The sequence below is a fragment of the Hydra vulgaris genome, chromosome 07 (assembly GCF_038396675.1).
Source record: "Hydra vulgaris chromosome 07, alternate assembly HydraT2T_AEP".
NCBI classification, from domain to species: domain Eukaryota; kingdom Metazoa; phylum Cnidaria; class Hydrozoa; order Anthoathecata; family Hydridae; genus Hydra; species Hydra vulgaris.
Window position 1 is genome coordinate 853,595 of NC_088926.1, and position 16,349 is coordinate 869,943.

The 16,349-nt window shown below is 31.0% G+C and overlaps 1 protein-coding gene across 3 annotated transcripts in view; it reads right to left on the minus strand.

Moving 5' to 3' along the window:
* LOC101238762 (uncharacterized) overlaps window positions 1-16,349 on the minus strand; it is a 161,455-nt gene that overhangs the window by 123,380 nt on the left and 21,726 nt on the right. For 2 of the 3 annotated variants that reach the window (XM_065800743.1, XM_065800744.1), the window contains exons 11-14: window positions 2,585-2,737; window positions 2,124-2,276; window positions 1,676-1,828; window positions 1,152-1,304 (exon numbers count right to left, since the gene is read on the minus strand). In XM_065800743.1, coding sequence (XP_065656815.1) covers window positions 1,152-1,304; window positions 1,676-1,828; window positions 2,124-2,276; window positions 2,585-2,737 — 612 coding nt within the window. Of the gene's footprint in view, window positions 1-1,151; window positions 1,305-1,675; window positions 1,829-2,123; window positions 2,277-2,584; window positions 2,738-9,258; window positions 9,498-16,349 lie in introns of those variants that run through there. The other variant, XM_065800745.1, reaches the window with a different exon arrangement.

The window sequence follows — 16,349 nt, forward strand, 5'->3', positions numbered from 1 at the left end:
TTGAATCTAATAACTTACTTAAACCATTTTTTCATCTTGAATCTAATAATTTACATTAACCATCTTCCAGATATTCTCACATCTAAGGTGGCATTGTTTGCTGATGATCCTACCATTTATTCTTGTCGTGATAAGAAACCAACACCCTCTGATTGCTTGGAGGGGGCATTTGAACTTGAAAAGGATCTCACTTTTGCTACAGCATGGGGCTCACAGTGGCTGGTGAAATTTAATTCAGATAAAACTCAATTTTTTTCAGCCAATCGTTATCGCAATAATTTAGATCTTCTTATATTTATGAACGGTGATGTACTCGATGAGTCACCTACTCTTCATCTTTTAGGATTAACAAAAAAATTAGCATCTGCTAAGGTTGCATCTCTTTATCGAGCTCGTCACTTTCTTACTTCAGATTCCATTCTCTATTTCTATAAATCTCAAATCCGGCCTTGTATGGAATACTGTTGCCATATCTGGGGCGGTTCTTCTAATGATACCTTATCTCTTTTAGACAAGGTGCAAAAACATATTGAAAACATAGTTGAACCTGCTCTTGCAGCCAACCTCCAACCATTATCACATTGTCGTAATGTTGCTTCTCTTTCTCTTTTCTACAAATACTATAATGGGCATATAAATTGTCCACGAATTAATACATGTTAAACAATGTACATCTATGACAAAAACAATAATAAAACCTGAACAGTTAATGAAAAACTACGCATACAAAAAGAAATTCCATTCAATTCAAAAAGAAATTAAGAAAAGCATGTTGACCATTAAAGGAGAACTTTACTCCTAATAAAATAGCCACTGTAAGGAATTGCCTTTCTCCATCTATTGTGTTATTTACATCAGTGAAAGTATTCTACTAAAGCTTAGATGAATATATTCAAAGCGAACATAAAGTCACTCTTGTTTAACATTCAAACATTAAAATTTTTGTAATAAACTATTTTGATTGATATTTTGTTAAATTTCAGCAATAAATAGTTATTATTTATTATTGTTATCACTTGCATTCAACTTCTTTGATTTTCACTAAAAATTGTATCTAATAATAACTCAATCGTAAACACTTTGTATTATAGATTAAAAAAGATAGAGAATACAATGTAATAAAAATATTTATAGAACACTTAGTAACATACCTGCACAGTTTAGATTGCTAATACATGTTGTGATATTATAACTTTCACCAACACATAGTTTGCTATCATTGAAACAAATTCTTGATTTATTCATAACTCCCATACCACACAACACATTGCAATCAGACCATTCACTCCAATCTGACCATACACCTTTAAAAAAATTAATATAAATAATTTTAATAACTGCAATGATAGTAAAGAGATTCATTTAAATGTATTTCAATTATTTTTGTGCATTAAAATGCTAATTATAAAACCATATTAAAATTATATAGTATCTAATTAGTTAAAATGTTAAAATAAATCTTTTATTAGATTTAATTTCAGGTGAAAATCAAAACTTTTTTGATTTTCACTTCAAGTTAAATCTAATAAAAGATTTCAATTAAATTTTTTATTAAACTTTGATTTTCACTTAAAATTAAATCTAATAAAAACTCAATTCTAAACACTTAATGTTACAAACTAAAAAAGTGTGAGCTTACTTCATAAAAAAATTTATAGAACAGTTAGTAACATACCTGCACAGCTTAGATTGCTAAAACATGTTGTGATATTATAATTTTCACCAACACATAGTTCGCTATCATTGAAACAAATTCTTGATTTATTCATAACTCCAATACCACAAGACACATTGCAATCAGACCATTGACTCCAATCTGACCAAACACCTTAAAAAATGTAGAACACATAATCTTAATAAGTGTAACAAGTAGTACAGATTTTGTTTCAATTTTTTTTTTCTAAAAAGTATATAAAAATAAAAATGATAAACTATATTTTAAAAAATTTAGCATTTGATTTATATTAAAATGTTTAAAATATACAGAATTTCATTTTTATTCAACTTCTTTGCTTTACAGTAAAATATTTCTTAAAGAAAAACTCAAATGTTAACACTTTACTTTAAAAATAAAAATAAAACAATGCTTATTAAAAATATGTAAAGAACAGTTATTAACGTACCTGCACAGCTTTCATTGCTAAAACAAGTTGATATATTATAGTATTCACCAACACATAATGTGCTATCATTGAAACATATTCTTGATTTATTCATAACTCCAATACCACAAGACACATTGCAATCAGACCATTTACTCCAATCTGACCAAACACCTTAAAAAAAAATTAATACAAATAATTTTAATAACTGCAATGATAGTAAAGAGATTGTTTTAAATTTCTTTCAATTATTTTTGTGTATTGAAATGCTAATTATAAAAAACCATATTAGAGTTAGATAGTATTTAATTCGTTAAAATGTTGAAAAAAATTAAGTACATCCTTTGTATTCAACCTTTTTGATTTTCACTTAAAATTAAATCTAATAAAAACTCAGCTGTAAACACTTTATGTTATAAACTAAAGTGTGAGAATACAAAGCTCACTTCATAAAAATATTTATAGAACAGTTAGTAACATACCTGCACAGCTTAGATTGCTAAAACATGTTATGATATTATAACTTTTACCAACACATAATTTGCTATCATTGAAACAAATTCTTGATTTATTCATAACTCCAATACCACAAGACACATTGCAATCAGACCATTCACTCCAATCTGACCAAATACCTTATAAAAGTTGATGCACACAATTTCATTAATTGCAATTATAAAAACAGATTATGCTTTTCTTTTTTTTGACAAATATTTTCTTACATAAAAAAAACCTTTTACAAACCATATTTAAAGTTAATTTAGCATTTTTGGCCTGAAATCAATTTTTTGGGGCCTTTTACGCCTTTAAGTCTGAAGAGCTTCAAATATTGACATCAGAATTTTCTTGTGTGTTTTGGTTTTACCAAAAAAATTTTGTCTTGTCTAGATGTAGAACCTTTTGTCATGAATAAATTATTTTATTGTGAGTTCAAGTAGTATCTTTCATTATTTGTGTTTGTAAAACAGGAATTTATTAACGTTCCAGTACTATGTTATTTTAGAACTATGTTATTTTAGTACTATGTTCTTCTAATATAATGCTCTAAGTAATATATTCTAATAATTTGTTCTTGTTTTAGTAAATTTTTACAGTAATTTGTTCTTAGAAACATGTTTCAGATGCTACAATAGTCACATGCCTAATTATACCTTACATATCAATTCATCCATTTGTTGTTATGTTAAAGTTGAATTCTTCGACTCTTTTTTAAATGCTTTTGCTCGGCATCTCTTCATAAAATCACTTTTATTTTTGCTATTTATTATTCTTGTTAAACTTGTTTTTTAATGTTGTTTCTAATCAAATTGACTAATCCCTATCTTATTAGTCCTCTACCAATATTGTTGCTAATGGCAACTTTATTGCTCATCTCACTGAGTGGGATAGCTCTTGTATCACTGTTAACTATTAATTATCCCTGTTGGTTCTCAATTTCAAAACTTTGCTATTTTTTAACCTCTTACACAGGTTTTACCTGAATAAGACATAACTATTTGGTTTTTAGTAAGTCCATTTCATGCTGCCACGATAACCATTTCATGCGGAATGATACCACCATCACTAACAAGTAACATCCATATTTCTTATGACTGGATCTCTAGTTTGTTGATGAGTCAACATTAATTCTTAAACTCTTTGTAATATTAATTCTATATTCGTTTTTCTCACACACTTTGTAAATATCTTTACTCAATATATATACATTTGCAAATACCCCCGAGGGTATAATAAACATTATAAACGTTATATACAATGTAATAAATGACACACCCACAACGTTCCTTCTGTCGCAATACAACAATAGTTTATATATAATACAGTTATTTACACTAATTACAACACCCCTTGATCTCTAGATCACAAAGTCCGCATACTTATTCGGAAACCTCCGCACTCGCGTCGATCTTCGGAGATTTGGGTTATCCGCGATAGGTTCTTCCGATTCTCTGATAGACAAGTCAGCTACAATGGGAGCAGGACGAACGTCCGACATGTGTCTCGGCAATCCATTGATTTCTACCGAAACTCCTCGTCCTTCATCTGAGACTCTTCCTCTGTTCCATTTGCTCGTGCATTTTGAGTCAGGTGGTTTTACAAATACTTCTTGTCCTTGTGTATAGTTGTGGAGAACTTCCGCGTTAGTTTTGGCAGAAATTGTGTGTGGTTTCCACTCGTAGGAAAATATAGCTTTGTAGGGGAGCGATGTTTCCTCGCCATTTTTTCTGGGAGCTATGTTATACCAATATACCATTTTTAACGGGTCTTTGCCACTTCTGGCTGCCATGCGCTTGATTGTGCGATGATGGCGTTCAACAATTCCATTTCCAGATGGCCTGTAAGCGCAACGAAACAAGATGGACACTCCCCAATCTGCGCATAATTCACCAACGAGTTTTGAGCGAAAAGTCTTGCTGTTGTCAAGTAGAACTTGCCACGGAGGTCCTCTTTCTCGGAATATTTCTTCTAAATGGAAGCACACTGTTGTTTCTTTCTCGTTCTGTAGCCTTCTCAAAATTGCAAACTTGCTCCTTTTTCCACAGTCAATAATAGACAAGTAGATCTCTGATTTGTAGTGGGTTATGTCAATAGCCAAACGATGCCAGCTCTTTCCAACTTCAAGATTTCCTTCTTCCAAACTAATCGGCGCAGGATCCACCGATAAACATCTTTCGCAACTTTTCACGACTGATTCAACGTCTTTTCTGCAAACTTTCTCCTTCGGATATGTTTGTTTCATCAAATAAAGTGTTCGATTGACTCCAAAGTGATGAAGATTATGAAACGACTTCACATCAGGCGGTACAATGTTTGCTGTCATTGCAGAATGGTTTGCATGCAGCCAGTTCTGTGGTACCCTCGTAAGAGCATCGGCTTTGTTTTCTGCTGACTTTACCAGGAAAAGTTTTAATTTTATATTGCACTCCTTTACAAGGTCTTCAATTAATGACAACCGGCGACGGACAAGTGGTTCTCCGAGACCGTGTACTCGAACGGGTTTGTCACCGATAATTAAGGATCTCAACCAACCGACAACAGTAGCCGAATCACACTTTATGTAAATACATTCGAATCCCCATTTTGTTGCTAGATTAATTCCTTTTATCACGGCTTCTAACTCTGCAAGATTAATGTGAGCCGTATCATCTTGTTTCCTCAGCCACAAACAGTCTTCTACTATTTCCCCAGCCACTTCCAAAACTATGCCAACAGCTAAACTGCTTGCATCGCACCACACTGTTGCTTCAGAAATGTTTTTGACGTTCCATGACCCATGAACGGGATCTTCCTTTGTAAGTCTTTCATTCAAACTGCTTACTAATTTAACAACTCGTTCGTTCACCAAAGAGTCCCATCCACAACTGCTCGAAACTCTTTTTAGATAGCTGCACGAAGGACGCAGCCAATTTGCTATTGGAAAATGTCCGGTCAGCTGTCCGCACCAAGAAAAGATTTGCCGACGTGTCATTTTTCCTTCCGGAACTTTGGGTATGTTGTCACGTTTCCAACAGACTTGGTTGCATTGTTTGTACACTCGCAATCCAAGCACACGACCACCGACAAGTTTTTCTGGCAACTTAGAATCCAAGCCATATTTTTTCAAGAGTTCTTGAACTCTGCAACTTGACACTATGTTGTTATTGACAATGATATCATCAATAAATGAATCCGTCCCAGACTCGACAACATTATCTAAGGATAATACCTTTTTTAAGATTTTAGTCATTATTCTGGGCGCCACATTTAAACCAAAACCCAATCTTGTTAGACAGTAACGCTGCCCTTCATATTCCACAACTTGATATTTCCATAATGCTTCGTCAACACGAATTTGCAGGTACGCTTTCTTTAAGTCGATTATCTCAAGATTTTCGCCCAACTTTCTCCAGTTGCGAAGTTTGGTACTGCAAACATCGCCATCTGCAGTATGACTAGATACAAATTGATTCAACTCCCGGTAGTCCATCACCGGACGTATTTTTAACTTATTTCGTTGAGTTACTGCCATCAATGGAATGATGCCATTACATCTCCCTTCAAATGGTTTCAGCCATCCCTGTGCTATCCATTCACTTATTTCCATTGCGTACTCACTTTTAATGTCCTCAGAGATATGATAGTTTGGAATTTTGTTAGTTAAAGTTGGTGGTTCCATCAGCTATTTCCAAGACACGCTCCAGCTGCCATTTTTGAATTCTGCTACGAAGTCTTTATCAATCAGCTTTAGAATAGTAGACGAGGATACTTCACTCGTTTTTTCTTGAGAAACAGCAGTAGCACCGATAGTTAGTTGTTCCACATTGAAGTGTATGGTTTCGCCGTCTCTCCCGACTTGGACACCTCCAAGCAGTCGTATTGCGTCCATACCAAGTAGCATTTGATATTCGGGAACAATGTCTGCCACCAGGCATTCCAAATCGATGGTGGTATCATTTATAGAAAGATTAACAACAATCTGGTGTTTTATTTCAATTGAGTTTCCATTCATCATAACAACCTTTTCTCTTGCGAGTTTGACATTTTTTGCGTTTACAATTTCCCGACTTAAAATGGATTTGGAGCATCCAGTATCCAACAATGCTTTTATTTTTCTTCCATTAACATATACGCAGAGAGTTGGCAGTTTTAAATTTTGTGGGAAGCCGCTCGCACAAAAACGGGTGGCTTCCCTTCCACGTTTTTTGAGTTTGTACACTTTTTATAGCAGTGCAGGGCCAGGTGATTGTCCATTCCACACACAAAGCACCTCTTCTTGTCAATTTCTTCGCTACAATTTCGACTGATATGTCCATCCTCGCCGCAACGGTAGCAAGTTATGGTCTTTCTTCCGCGTCCTTGAGGAACCTGCCTTGGACTGACGGCAACAGGATTCACGCAACTAACAAAACATGATTCTTTACGACGTAAAATTACCAAACTTCTTAATTTTTCAGCGATCTGGTACAGCGACATTGTTGATATTGAGCATGCGGTTTGCAGCTGTTTTCTTGCTTCGTCAGGTAACCCGAGAATGAATGCGCACCTTATCCACTCTTCGCTTACGTGAGTTGATATTAGCTTGCTCAGCCTCGTTAATTCTGCGAGATATATGTCAACAGACTCGTTCTCTTTAAGACGGCGATTTACGAATTCTTCGTATGCTGTTAGCGGAGAAGCAGAGAAGGCAGTAGTCAGTGCATTTTTCACTTCTTTGTAGTCTTCTTTTATTTCATCACTAAGACCTTGATAAACGGCAAACGCTCCACCGGAGAGAAATAATGGGAGCACCACATGCAACTCGTCAACTTTTTGAAGTTTTGCAACCAGTTCCAATTTTTGTATCCATTCTGAAAACTCACCCGAACCATCGTATTGCGACACCAAATCTGCAAACTTTATCACTATACTCATTGCCGAAATAGCTTGTAATATTAATTCTATATTCGTTTTTCTCACACACTTTGTAAATATCTTTACTCAATATATATACATTTGCAAATACCCCCGAGGGTATAATAAACATTATAAACGTTATATACAATGTAATAAATGACACACCCACAACGTTCCTTCTGTCGCAATACAACAATAGTTTATATATAATACAGTTATTTACACTAATTACACTCTTCATAGTATCTCAAATAAAAATTTTGATATTGATATGATTATTTTTAAACAGATAAAACTTTTAGAGTTTAACTCTTACTGCGTATAATTAGTGGAGACAATAATTGAAAAATCTCAATTAGTTTTTGTTTCCTTTGTTAAAAACACAGAAATTTAAAAATTCATCTTAATGCGTTTATGAATAAATTTGCCACAGTGTCATGTTATTACTACATGGAAGGCATATAAGTTTCAGAGGAATAAGTCCACATTGAAATATATTTGATTTTTAAAATTAAAATTAAAATGCGGTAGTGGTGTAGTGGTAGTGCGCTTGCTTCATAAGCGAGAGGTTCCAAGTTCGATCCTCACCACGTCCCTGGTAGTATCGCGCTCAACTTGTTTCTCCGCGCAGCGACCTCGTTTGTCAAGGTTCGTGTTTCGGAGTTATAGAGTTGAGAGAGGGTTATAACCACAATTAAGTAGCCTCCTCATCTGTAGTGGCCTTCTGGGCCTTGGGGAGGTGAAATAACAAAAAAAAAAAAAAAATTTGCTTTCAATCATTTCTTTTGATTTTCTTTAGACTGTTTCCCTACTTCATCACATTCATTTCAAAATGATCATCGCAGCCATCTTTAAAACACTTTTAAAACTTGTCACCATCTACTGAAAGTTTCTTTAATTATATTCAAAACAGAACCAATTTTCATTCTAACAAGTTATTTGAATTGAACAGAAACACAATTTCCATCCACGACATAAGTATTTGTAGTGCAAAGTTTTTTTCTTTTATCAAGTAAATCGTTAGTTGTTAGAAAATGATGTCTTTTGAAGCAAAAACAAATCTTATTTATATTGTTTTTTCTCCTAATATTCTGTCTCTTCTATCTCTTTTCTTAGTGTAAGCGAATGCATTAAAGCTATTGATTCAATTATGTCAAAGACATCTATTGTTTTCATATGGTTTGTAAACAAGTACACTGCCAGCAAGTAACTTAATAACTGGTTAATATTTAATTTTGGTTACTCATTAATGATAAAGTTGTTTATATTATTAAGAAGTTTCTGTATCCTTGCCTTTTTCATCTTATCATTTTATCATTATTATCTTATTAGTTCTATATAACTTACAATCTATTAAGTCGTCTGTCAATTGTTATCTATAAACTTCATCTTTTCTTTTCCAGTAACATCCAATTCTTATAGTGATTGCTTACAGCCTTTTTGGAGCAAAGAGGTTTAAAAAAAAAAAAAGTTCTATAAAGTATTTTCTAAACACACAGTTCTGTGATGCAATCATCTTAAAAGCGATATCTTTTGGTGCTTCAGAAAGTGCAAAGCCTGTTTTTTTGAAATGTGTTTCTTGCAGCTGTTAATGCTTTGATGCTTTTTCCCACATATTTTCACTTTTTTCTGAATAAAAGTGATGCCCAAGTGCCAAGACAAGTTGTGTTCAAATAAGAGAAAATATTTAAAAAAAATCTTTATGCTTAAATTTTTTGTAAAACTAAATAATAAATGTATAATAATAAAATTAAAATTTTCATTTTAGCCCAAGCTCACCTACTTCATTTTTCTTGGTTCTTGGAGTCTTTATAATATACGCTGATATCTGCAGACATGATCATTTATTTCATGTGCATTTAATTCATAACAGTTTCAGTATATGATGTCATTGTAGAACTTCTTTTTAAATATATGTATTTTTTCTCCTACGATTAGCAAATTGTATTTATTTGTATAATTTTTTACTGAATCTCAAAAAAGTTTGTGATACAATTAAAAAAAAAGTAATATATTTTGTTTTTAGATTTTATCAGTGCAACTTGTTTTTAACATTCATCAAGATAATTTTTAAATTAATGCGTCTCTGATATAGCTGTTTAGATTTTTTTTAAATAAGCATAAAATGATTAAAAACTACTAGATAACGTTGTTAAGTAAAGAAAAAAATTGAAAAACTATAAGTAGATGAAATAAGTAATCCTAATTTTATAAAATAAATTTGATATAATATATTCTTACAAAGACAAATAATATATACTTAGTTAAGGTGGGCGCTAACCAGAATTTTTGAAAAGTATCAATTATTTTTTAATGTATTTTTTAAGAGAAGTTTCTGTACTTTTAAAGAATATTTACTTTTATACATTATCTTGCTTTTTTCTCAATAAATTAGCATTGGTCAAACTATTTACCTTAACAGCACTATTAGCACCATAATTTCAACATTATAACATTATGGTCCAAAATTTAAAGTCTAAAAATGTTTTGCATCAAACTAAAAACCTATTATTTAACCAAACCATAAAAAAAAATTAAATTTGTTATAGTTTAACATTTTTAAAAATTTTTTTTAATGTAAAACCAATATGTTAAGTTTGCGAGGTGATTTTAACCGTTTACCATTTTTATCTTGGAAAAACGATATCTTGATTTATCTTTTTCAGAACATGTTGAAATTTTATCGGAATATTTCAAGGGTCAAATAGACGGATTTGAGCAAAGCATTTTAAATTTCCTTGACTCCTAGGTTGAGTAACTATGAGTTGGTTGAGAAACAGTTTTTTCTATGTTACCATGGCAACTATTGTCATGAACAAAAATCTGTTTTTCAAATTAATCCTTTTTCTGTTGTTGTCATTTTAGTTCAAAAAGATTTTTAAATTTAAGATCTTTTATTGAGATAACCTTTCTTAAAGTCTTTTTATTGATTTGGTTTCCACGGTAATAGAACCCAAAGTAGTTCCAGGGTAACAGTGCCCAAAATAGTACAACTTTTTATAATTTTTATGCAAGCTACTCACTATAGAGTTCTTTTACATCCTCGATACATAATTTTAGTTCTGTTTAAAGGTTTTAATGGTTTAGCGTTAACTTTTTGCAAAAATGTAGCTTTTTTTTAATTTTGGTTTAAGATTTAAATTAAATAAGATTTAAGATTTAAATTTAGTTAAGATTTAAATTTAGTTTAAATAATTTTTTTAATTGTATTATGAATATTTTTTGGGATTTAGTAGATTTATCTCAACAACAAAAAAATCCACAATGACATCATATACTGAAGTTATTATGTATTAAACACACATAAAATAAATTATCAAGTCTGCAGATTGCAGTGTATATTATAGAGACTCCTAGAAACAAACAAAAATGGAGAAGGTGAGCGTTGATTAAAACAGCAATTTTAGTTTTATTATTATGCATTTATTATTTAGTTTTAATCAAACGAATTTAACCCAAATGCTTTTTTTAAACATTTTCTTTAATATGAACACAGTATTACAATATATATATATATATATATATATATATATATATATATATATATATATATATATATATATATATATATATATATATATATATTTATATATATATATATATATATATATATATGTATATGTATATTCTTTGCATTCAAAAAATTTTGCCATGTTTTTAACTACATAAATTTTAATAATTTTATAAACAAGTTTATTGAAGATAAAGTTGGTGTTTAAAGTTATTTTCTATAAAATTATTCATAAAAATTCTTTTTTTATTGAAAAATTTTATTATAAATAACGTAATTAATCATAAGAAAAACGTAGAAAAAAAAAAGTAAAAAAAAAATAATTTTTAAATAAATCTTTTTATCGTATAACATATATTATTACTCTATATGATGCTGTTTTGTCAAATATAACAACATTTAATTAAAAAAGATAAAATCAAAGTTTTTTAAATCCTTTTAAAGTATTCTCAAAACATGTTAGAAACTGTAGTAAAGTTGTAGAAAAAAATTGCTTTCAACATGGTCAAGAATAGCATGTGATTTCATGATTCCTGGCCAAAACTGCACCTCTAATTTCATTATACTTTAGTTAAGAAAATGCCACTCTGAATCCACTACTCCACAACAATGCAAGTCTTTTTTATAAATCTTATAAAAATATTACATTAGATCACAGAAGTTCTATGATCTGAACAAAACACTAAGAGAAGCATAAAGAAACTTAGATTTGAACAAAAGTAAAACAAAGTTAAACAAAACCAAAAGTATAACAAAGTAAACAAAACCAAAAACGATGAAGATAAATGACTATTATTATGAACACGAGTATGAAAACAAAACTAAAGATATGCTATTTGATGATAAAACCTACCAGTCTTTACCACACAACTCTGCACACAACAAACAACATTATCTCATTTATTGACTTATTGCTGAGTAAAAACATCATTGATGGAGAAACAGCCACTTACATACAACCCAACTTACTTATCCAAACCAACTTTTCTAGAGTCTACCATAAATACATCAGTTTGTGACAACCCATATAACTTTTTACTTTATTATATCACCCAACTCACACAATCCTGCACCAAATAACTCTCAGCATACCTTTAAGACAACAACCAAATTCTATCCATCCAAGAATAACACAAATTTACTTCATATGATTTCGCATTTGTCACTGCAAATGCTACCCACAAAATATCCACATTAAGAAGACATCGAATATCCATGAACAATCTATCTCATAAATGCCCAACTTCCAACTTCATCTCTATAATATAGATTACATAAAACAGAGACTCTATTATACTTGATACCACATTTATTAATACTATTTTCAAACTATACAGGAACGTATTCAGGTCGATTTTGATACCGGTATACCAGTGTGGGCACCTGAATTTCTGCCATAACTCGATTTAAAACAATTTTGTATTAAAATCAAGTTTGTGATAAAAAAATTACATAAAAAAATTCTTTATTACTTATTGTGTTGCTATTCTCTAATATTAAAATTTGTTGTCATAATTACAAAATTGTTTTTAATGTCGTTTAGAAAAAGCAACATTTGCAAACGACTTTTACAACAGATTATAAATGTATTTTAAGTCAATCAGATTGCTTTATTCGAATTCATGTGGATGAGATATGGAATATGTTACTATTGGATTAAAATGTAAAATGTACGTTTTGATTGGATTAAAATAAGAAACGCTTAGCATTTTATATTTTTATAAGTCATTTTTCATTGTTTTGAGATAATGGCAGTTTAATGAAAATAAATTTTTTCATCCAATGGTGTATATTCCCATTGTATATTGGAGAATGATCAATAACTTGGTATTATATAGAATATAAGGTCTGGTGCGTTTTGGAAGTGATAAAGCATATAATAATGAGTGTTTATGTTGACTTAACTCAAAACCAACAAAAAATGACTTTGTGCATTCTGGCAGTATACCCTCGATATACTTAAAATGAGTTTCTCCTCCACTTATATTTTTATAACTATAATTTACAATTCAATTAAACTCTATAAGCTTTAACCTTTCTCATTTTAAATAATAGTAAAATTGCAGTAAAAATGTAAATAAATGGTTTTAAATTATAAAATAAATAAATAAAACTTTTTTAAAACATAACATAATCACAATAAAAAACTTGATTTAATAAGAGAAGAAGGAAAAAAAAAAGTTATTAACTTTTAAATGAATTAATGATCTTGTTATGCTATAACTTTGCGTTTTATGTTTTTATAAACTTTAATTACTAAAATTTGTTCACAAAAGTTTATATAGTACATAATATGGGTTGACCAAAGACTTCTTGTAGAAGCCACAACAAAAATTTGTCCACATATAGATCTTTGTACAGTAAAAATGACAATCCAAATTCTGGACAAAAGTCAATTTTTAAGGCATTTGCTATTAACCAAACTACAAAACAAGACAAAGAACAAGTTTAAGAAGAGGTAGATCAGCAGTTGATTCCTGAAATAAGAGCAAACAAAAGCGAAATTATTATCGAGCGTGAATCAAACGTACGCATTTTCCCTAATATCAATGAACATTTACTAGATAGACTTATGTACATGATGTGTCACCAATCTCAGCAAAAATGGGAAACAATATTTCCATTTGCTATTTATTCTGCAAAAGATCAAGGTTGGTTATGTAGTATTTGTAAAGAATATGGGGTTATTGGAAAAGTGTGGAAAACTAAAGGCGTAAAGCTTTTTGAACATCCACAAAGGACATTTACTGCACATCAAATATCAAAGAGACATCAGGATGCTGCCAAAAAACGTGAACAGGTAAAAAAAAAATACTTTCGACCAAAGGAACTGTATACAATCAGATGGCTGATGGTAGCTTGCTATACAGAATTGCGGGTAAACAGCGCAACTGTAACGTCATAAAAAAAGTTTTTTAAAACTGTTTACTTTGTAATTAAAAAGGACTGGGCAGTCTGGGAAAACTTAAGTGATATCGTTGAATTTATTAGAGATCTTGGCAATAAGGAGGTAGATTCACACTTTAAAATTGCTAGCAAATGAGCAACATACACATCATCAGCTAGTGTTGATCATTTTGTCAAAATTATAAGTGATAAATTAGGCAATGAGGTTTGCACAAAAGTTATTTTAGCCCATGGCTTAAGAGTTCTTGCTGATGATATAAGCGGCGTGGCGGATAAGACTGTCTTTTCTGTTTCCATTAGGTATGTCGATTCTAGATTCTCATACTATTGAAGAAATATTTCTTGGTTTAGTCCGAGTTATTGGAAGAAAGGAAGCGCAAACCTTATGTGAACAAATACAACTAGTTTTAACATCTAAATTGATAGATATCCAGCAAATGCGCTTCCATGGCATTGATGGAACTAACACAATGAGTGGGGTGCATAATGGTTTACAAGCAAAGCTAAAAAATATTTCTCCCCACTCAATGTACATTAACTGTCATTGTTTAGCTCTTGTGTGCGTACACTTAATGAAAGAACTTGATGTCCTAGTTAGCGTTAATGCTAATATCTTGGGAGTTCGGAAAGCCATGGAACATTCTAGCATAAAGACCTCAATATTCGATGCAGCACAAAATGCTGATGGTTTAAAACCAGTAAAGTTACTTAAGGCTGCTCCAACGCATTGGTTATCTCATGGCGCTTCTTCAGTACAACTCGTTTCAAGATTTGAACAAGTTTTAAACAGCCTTGATGCAATTGTTAATGAGAAGTAGGATGTGGAGCTGGACGGTCTAACATATCATTTACTTGTTCCTGATAATATACTTTTTTGCTTTTACTGGCTGATGTTTTAGTACCAATAAATTTGCAAAGTTTTTACAAACACAAAACCTAGTCTACTCAAAGATAAACTTAAAATTAGACCTTTTAAAAAATGAGCTTAACAATATAGCCAACGGTAAAAGTCCATTATTTAATACTCATTCAAATAAATTTCTCAATAAATCTATAGAGCGTCAAGGACTAGCACGTCAATCAAGAAAAAATAATTTGTTCAACATGATGTCAACACCAAAATTCACCAAAGAAAACACCAGAATTAATGAATTTTTAAAGAAAATAAAAGTGCCATTTATGAGGAGATTAAAAGAGGAAATTGATGCTGCAATGCGAATTAATAACGATGTATTTATAGCGTTTGATGCATTTAATGCAACTGGGGAAAATCAAGATCCCAACTATTTTTCAGCTAACATTAGTAAACTTTCACAACTTTATGGCCATGCAAAACCTGCTGTTATTGACGGGGAAAAAATATTGCACCACCATTGTTTAATCCTATTAAAGATAATGAAGAGGATATGCATCATTTTCTCTCTGATTATAGGAAATCTTATTTAACCTTGAAATAAAAAGGAACCTAGAAATTCAAGCTTTAGTAAAAGAAGGCAAGTTAAAGAGTAGTAACATCAACATATATAAGCACAAACACCCGATAACAAGCGATGCCATTTATACTGTTTTCCGTACTGAGTATGCATGTGAGCAGTACTATGATATAATGAAGTTATTCAAATTGTCATTACTCAAACCACCTAGCACGGCAAACGTCGAAAGAGGGTTCTCTATGCTAAACATTCTAAACAAAGAAATCAGCTAAGTATAATAGCACTTAATCGTCTTATGCAAATTTCTTTGATTGGTCCAAGAAATTTAACAAACCAAACTTATGAAGAGCTAACTGATATTTTTCAAAACTCAGGTGAGAAACGCGTTGATTAATGAAATGTCTATCCTTTCTAATATGCCTTAAATATATCTTGTTAGTTTATTTAAAAGAAATATACTTATATATAAATCTATTGTTTATTAAATGTTGTAGTTATAAAGCTTCTCTCGCGGGAGAAGCAGTAAGGAAATAAATTTGATCTCATACTTTATATTAGTTAGTGAATAAAAGGAATAAAGGAAAATAAGCGGCAAATCAATGTTGACATTAAAGCCGTTAATATAACATTACTGATTATTTTGGTTACTTATTCCTATTTCTACTATTTAGAAAAACTAAAGTTAATTTTAAGTATTTATGTTTTTAATTGCTGGAAAAACAAAAACAAAACAAAAAAAAACAAGCTCCTCAAAATGCAGAGAGACCGGTATGCCCAAAAAACTTCTGGATACATCACTACTATATGACCAACATTAAAAAATCCATGGTACTAGCATAGAATAACAAATTAAAAAGTCAAATTTTTTAATGGGGTGTTCTGACTGTTTGTAGGTAGTGACTAGACATCACTACCTACAAACAGCCACAAAAATAGATCTACACAACCCTATATAGAAAACCTACAGATACTCTTAGTCTTTTCCATTTTCCCCATCAAAACCTGACTTCATTCTCAGGTCCT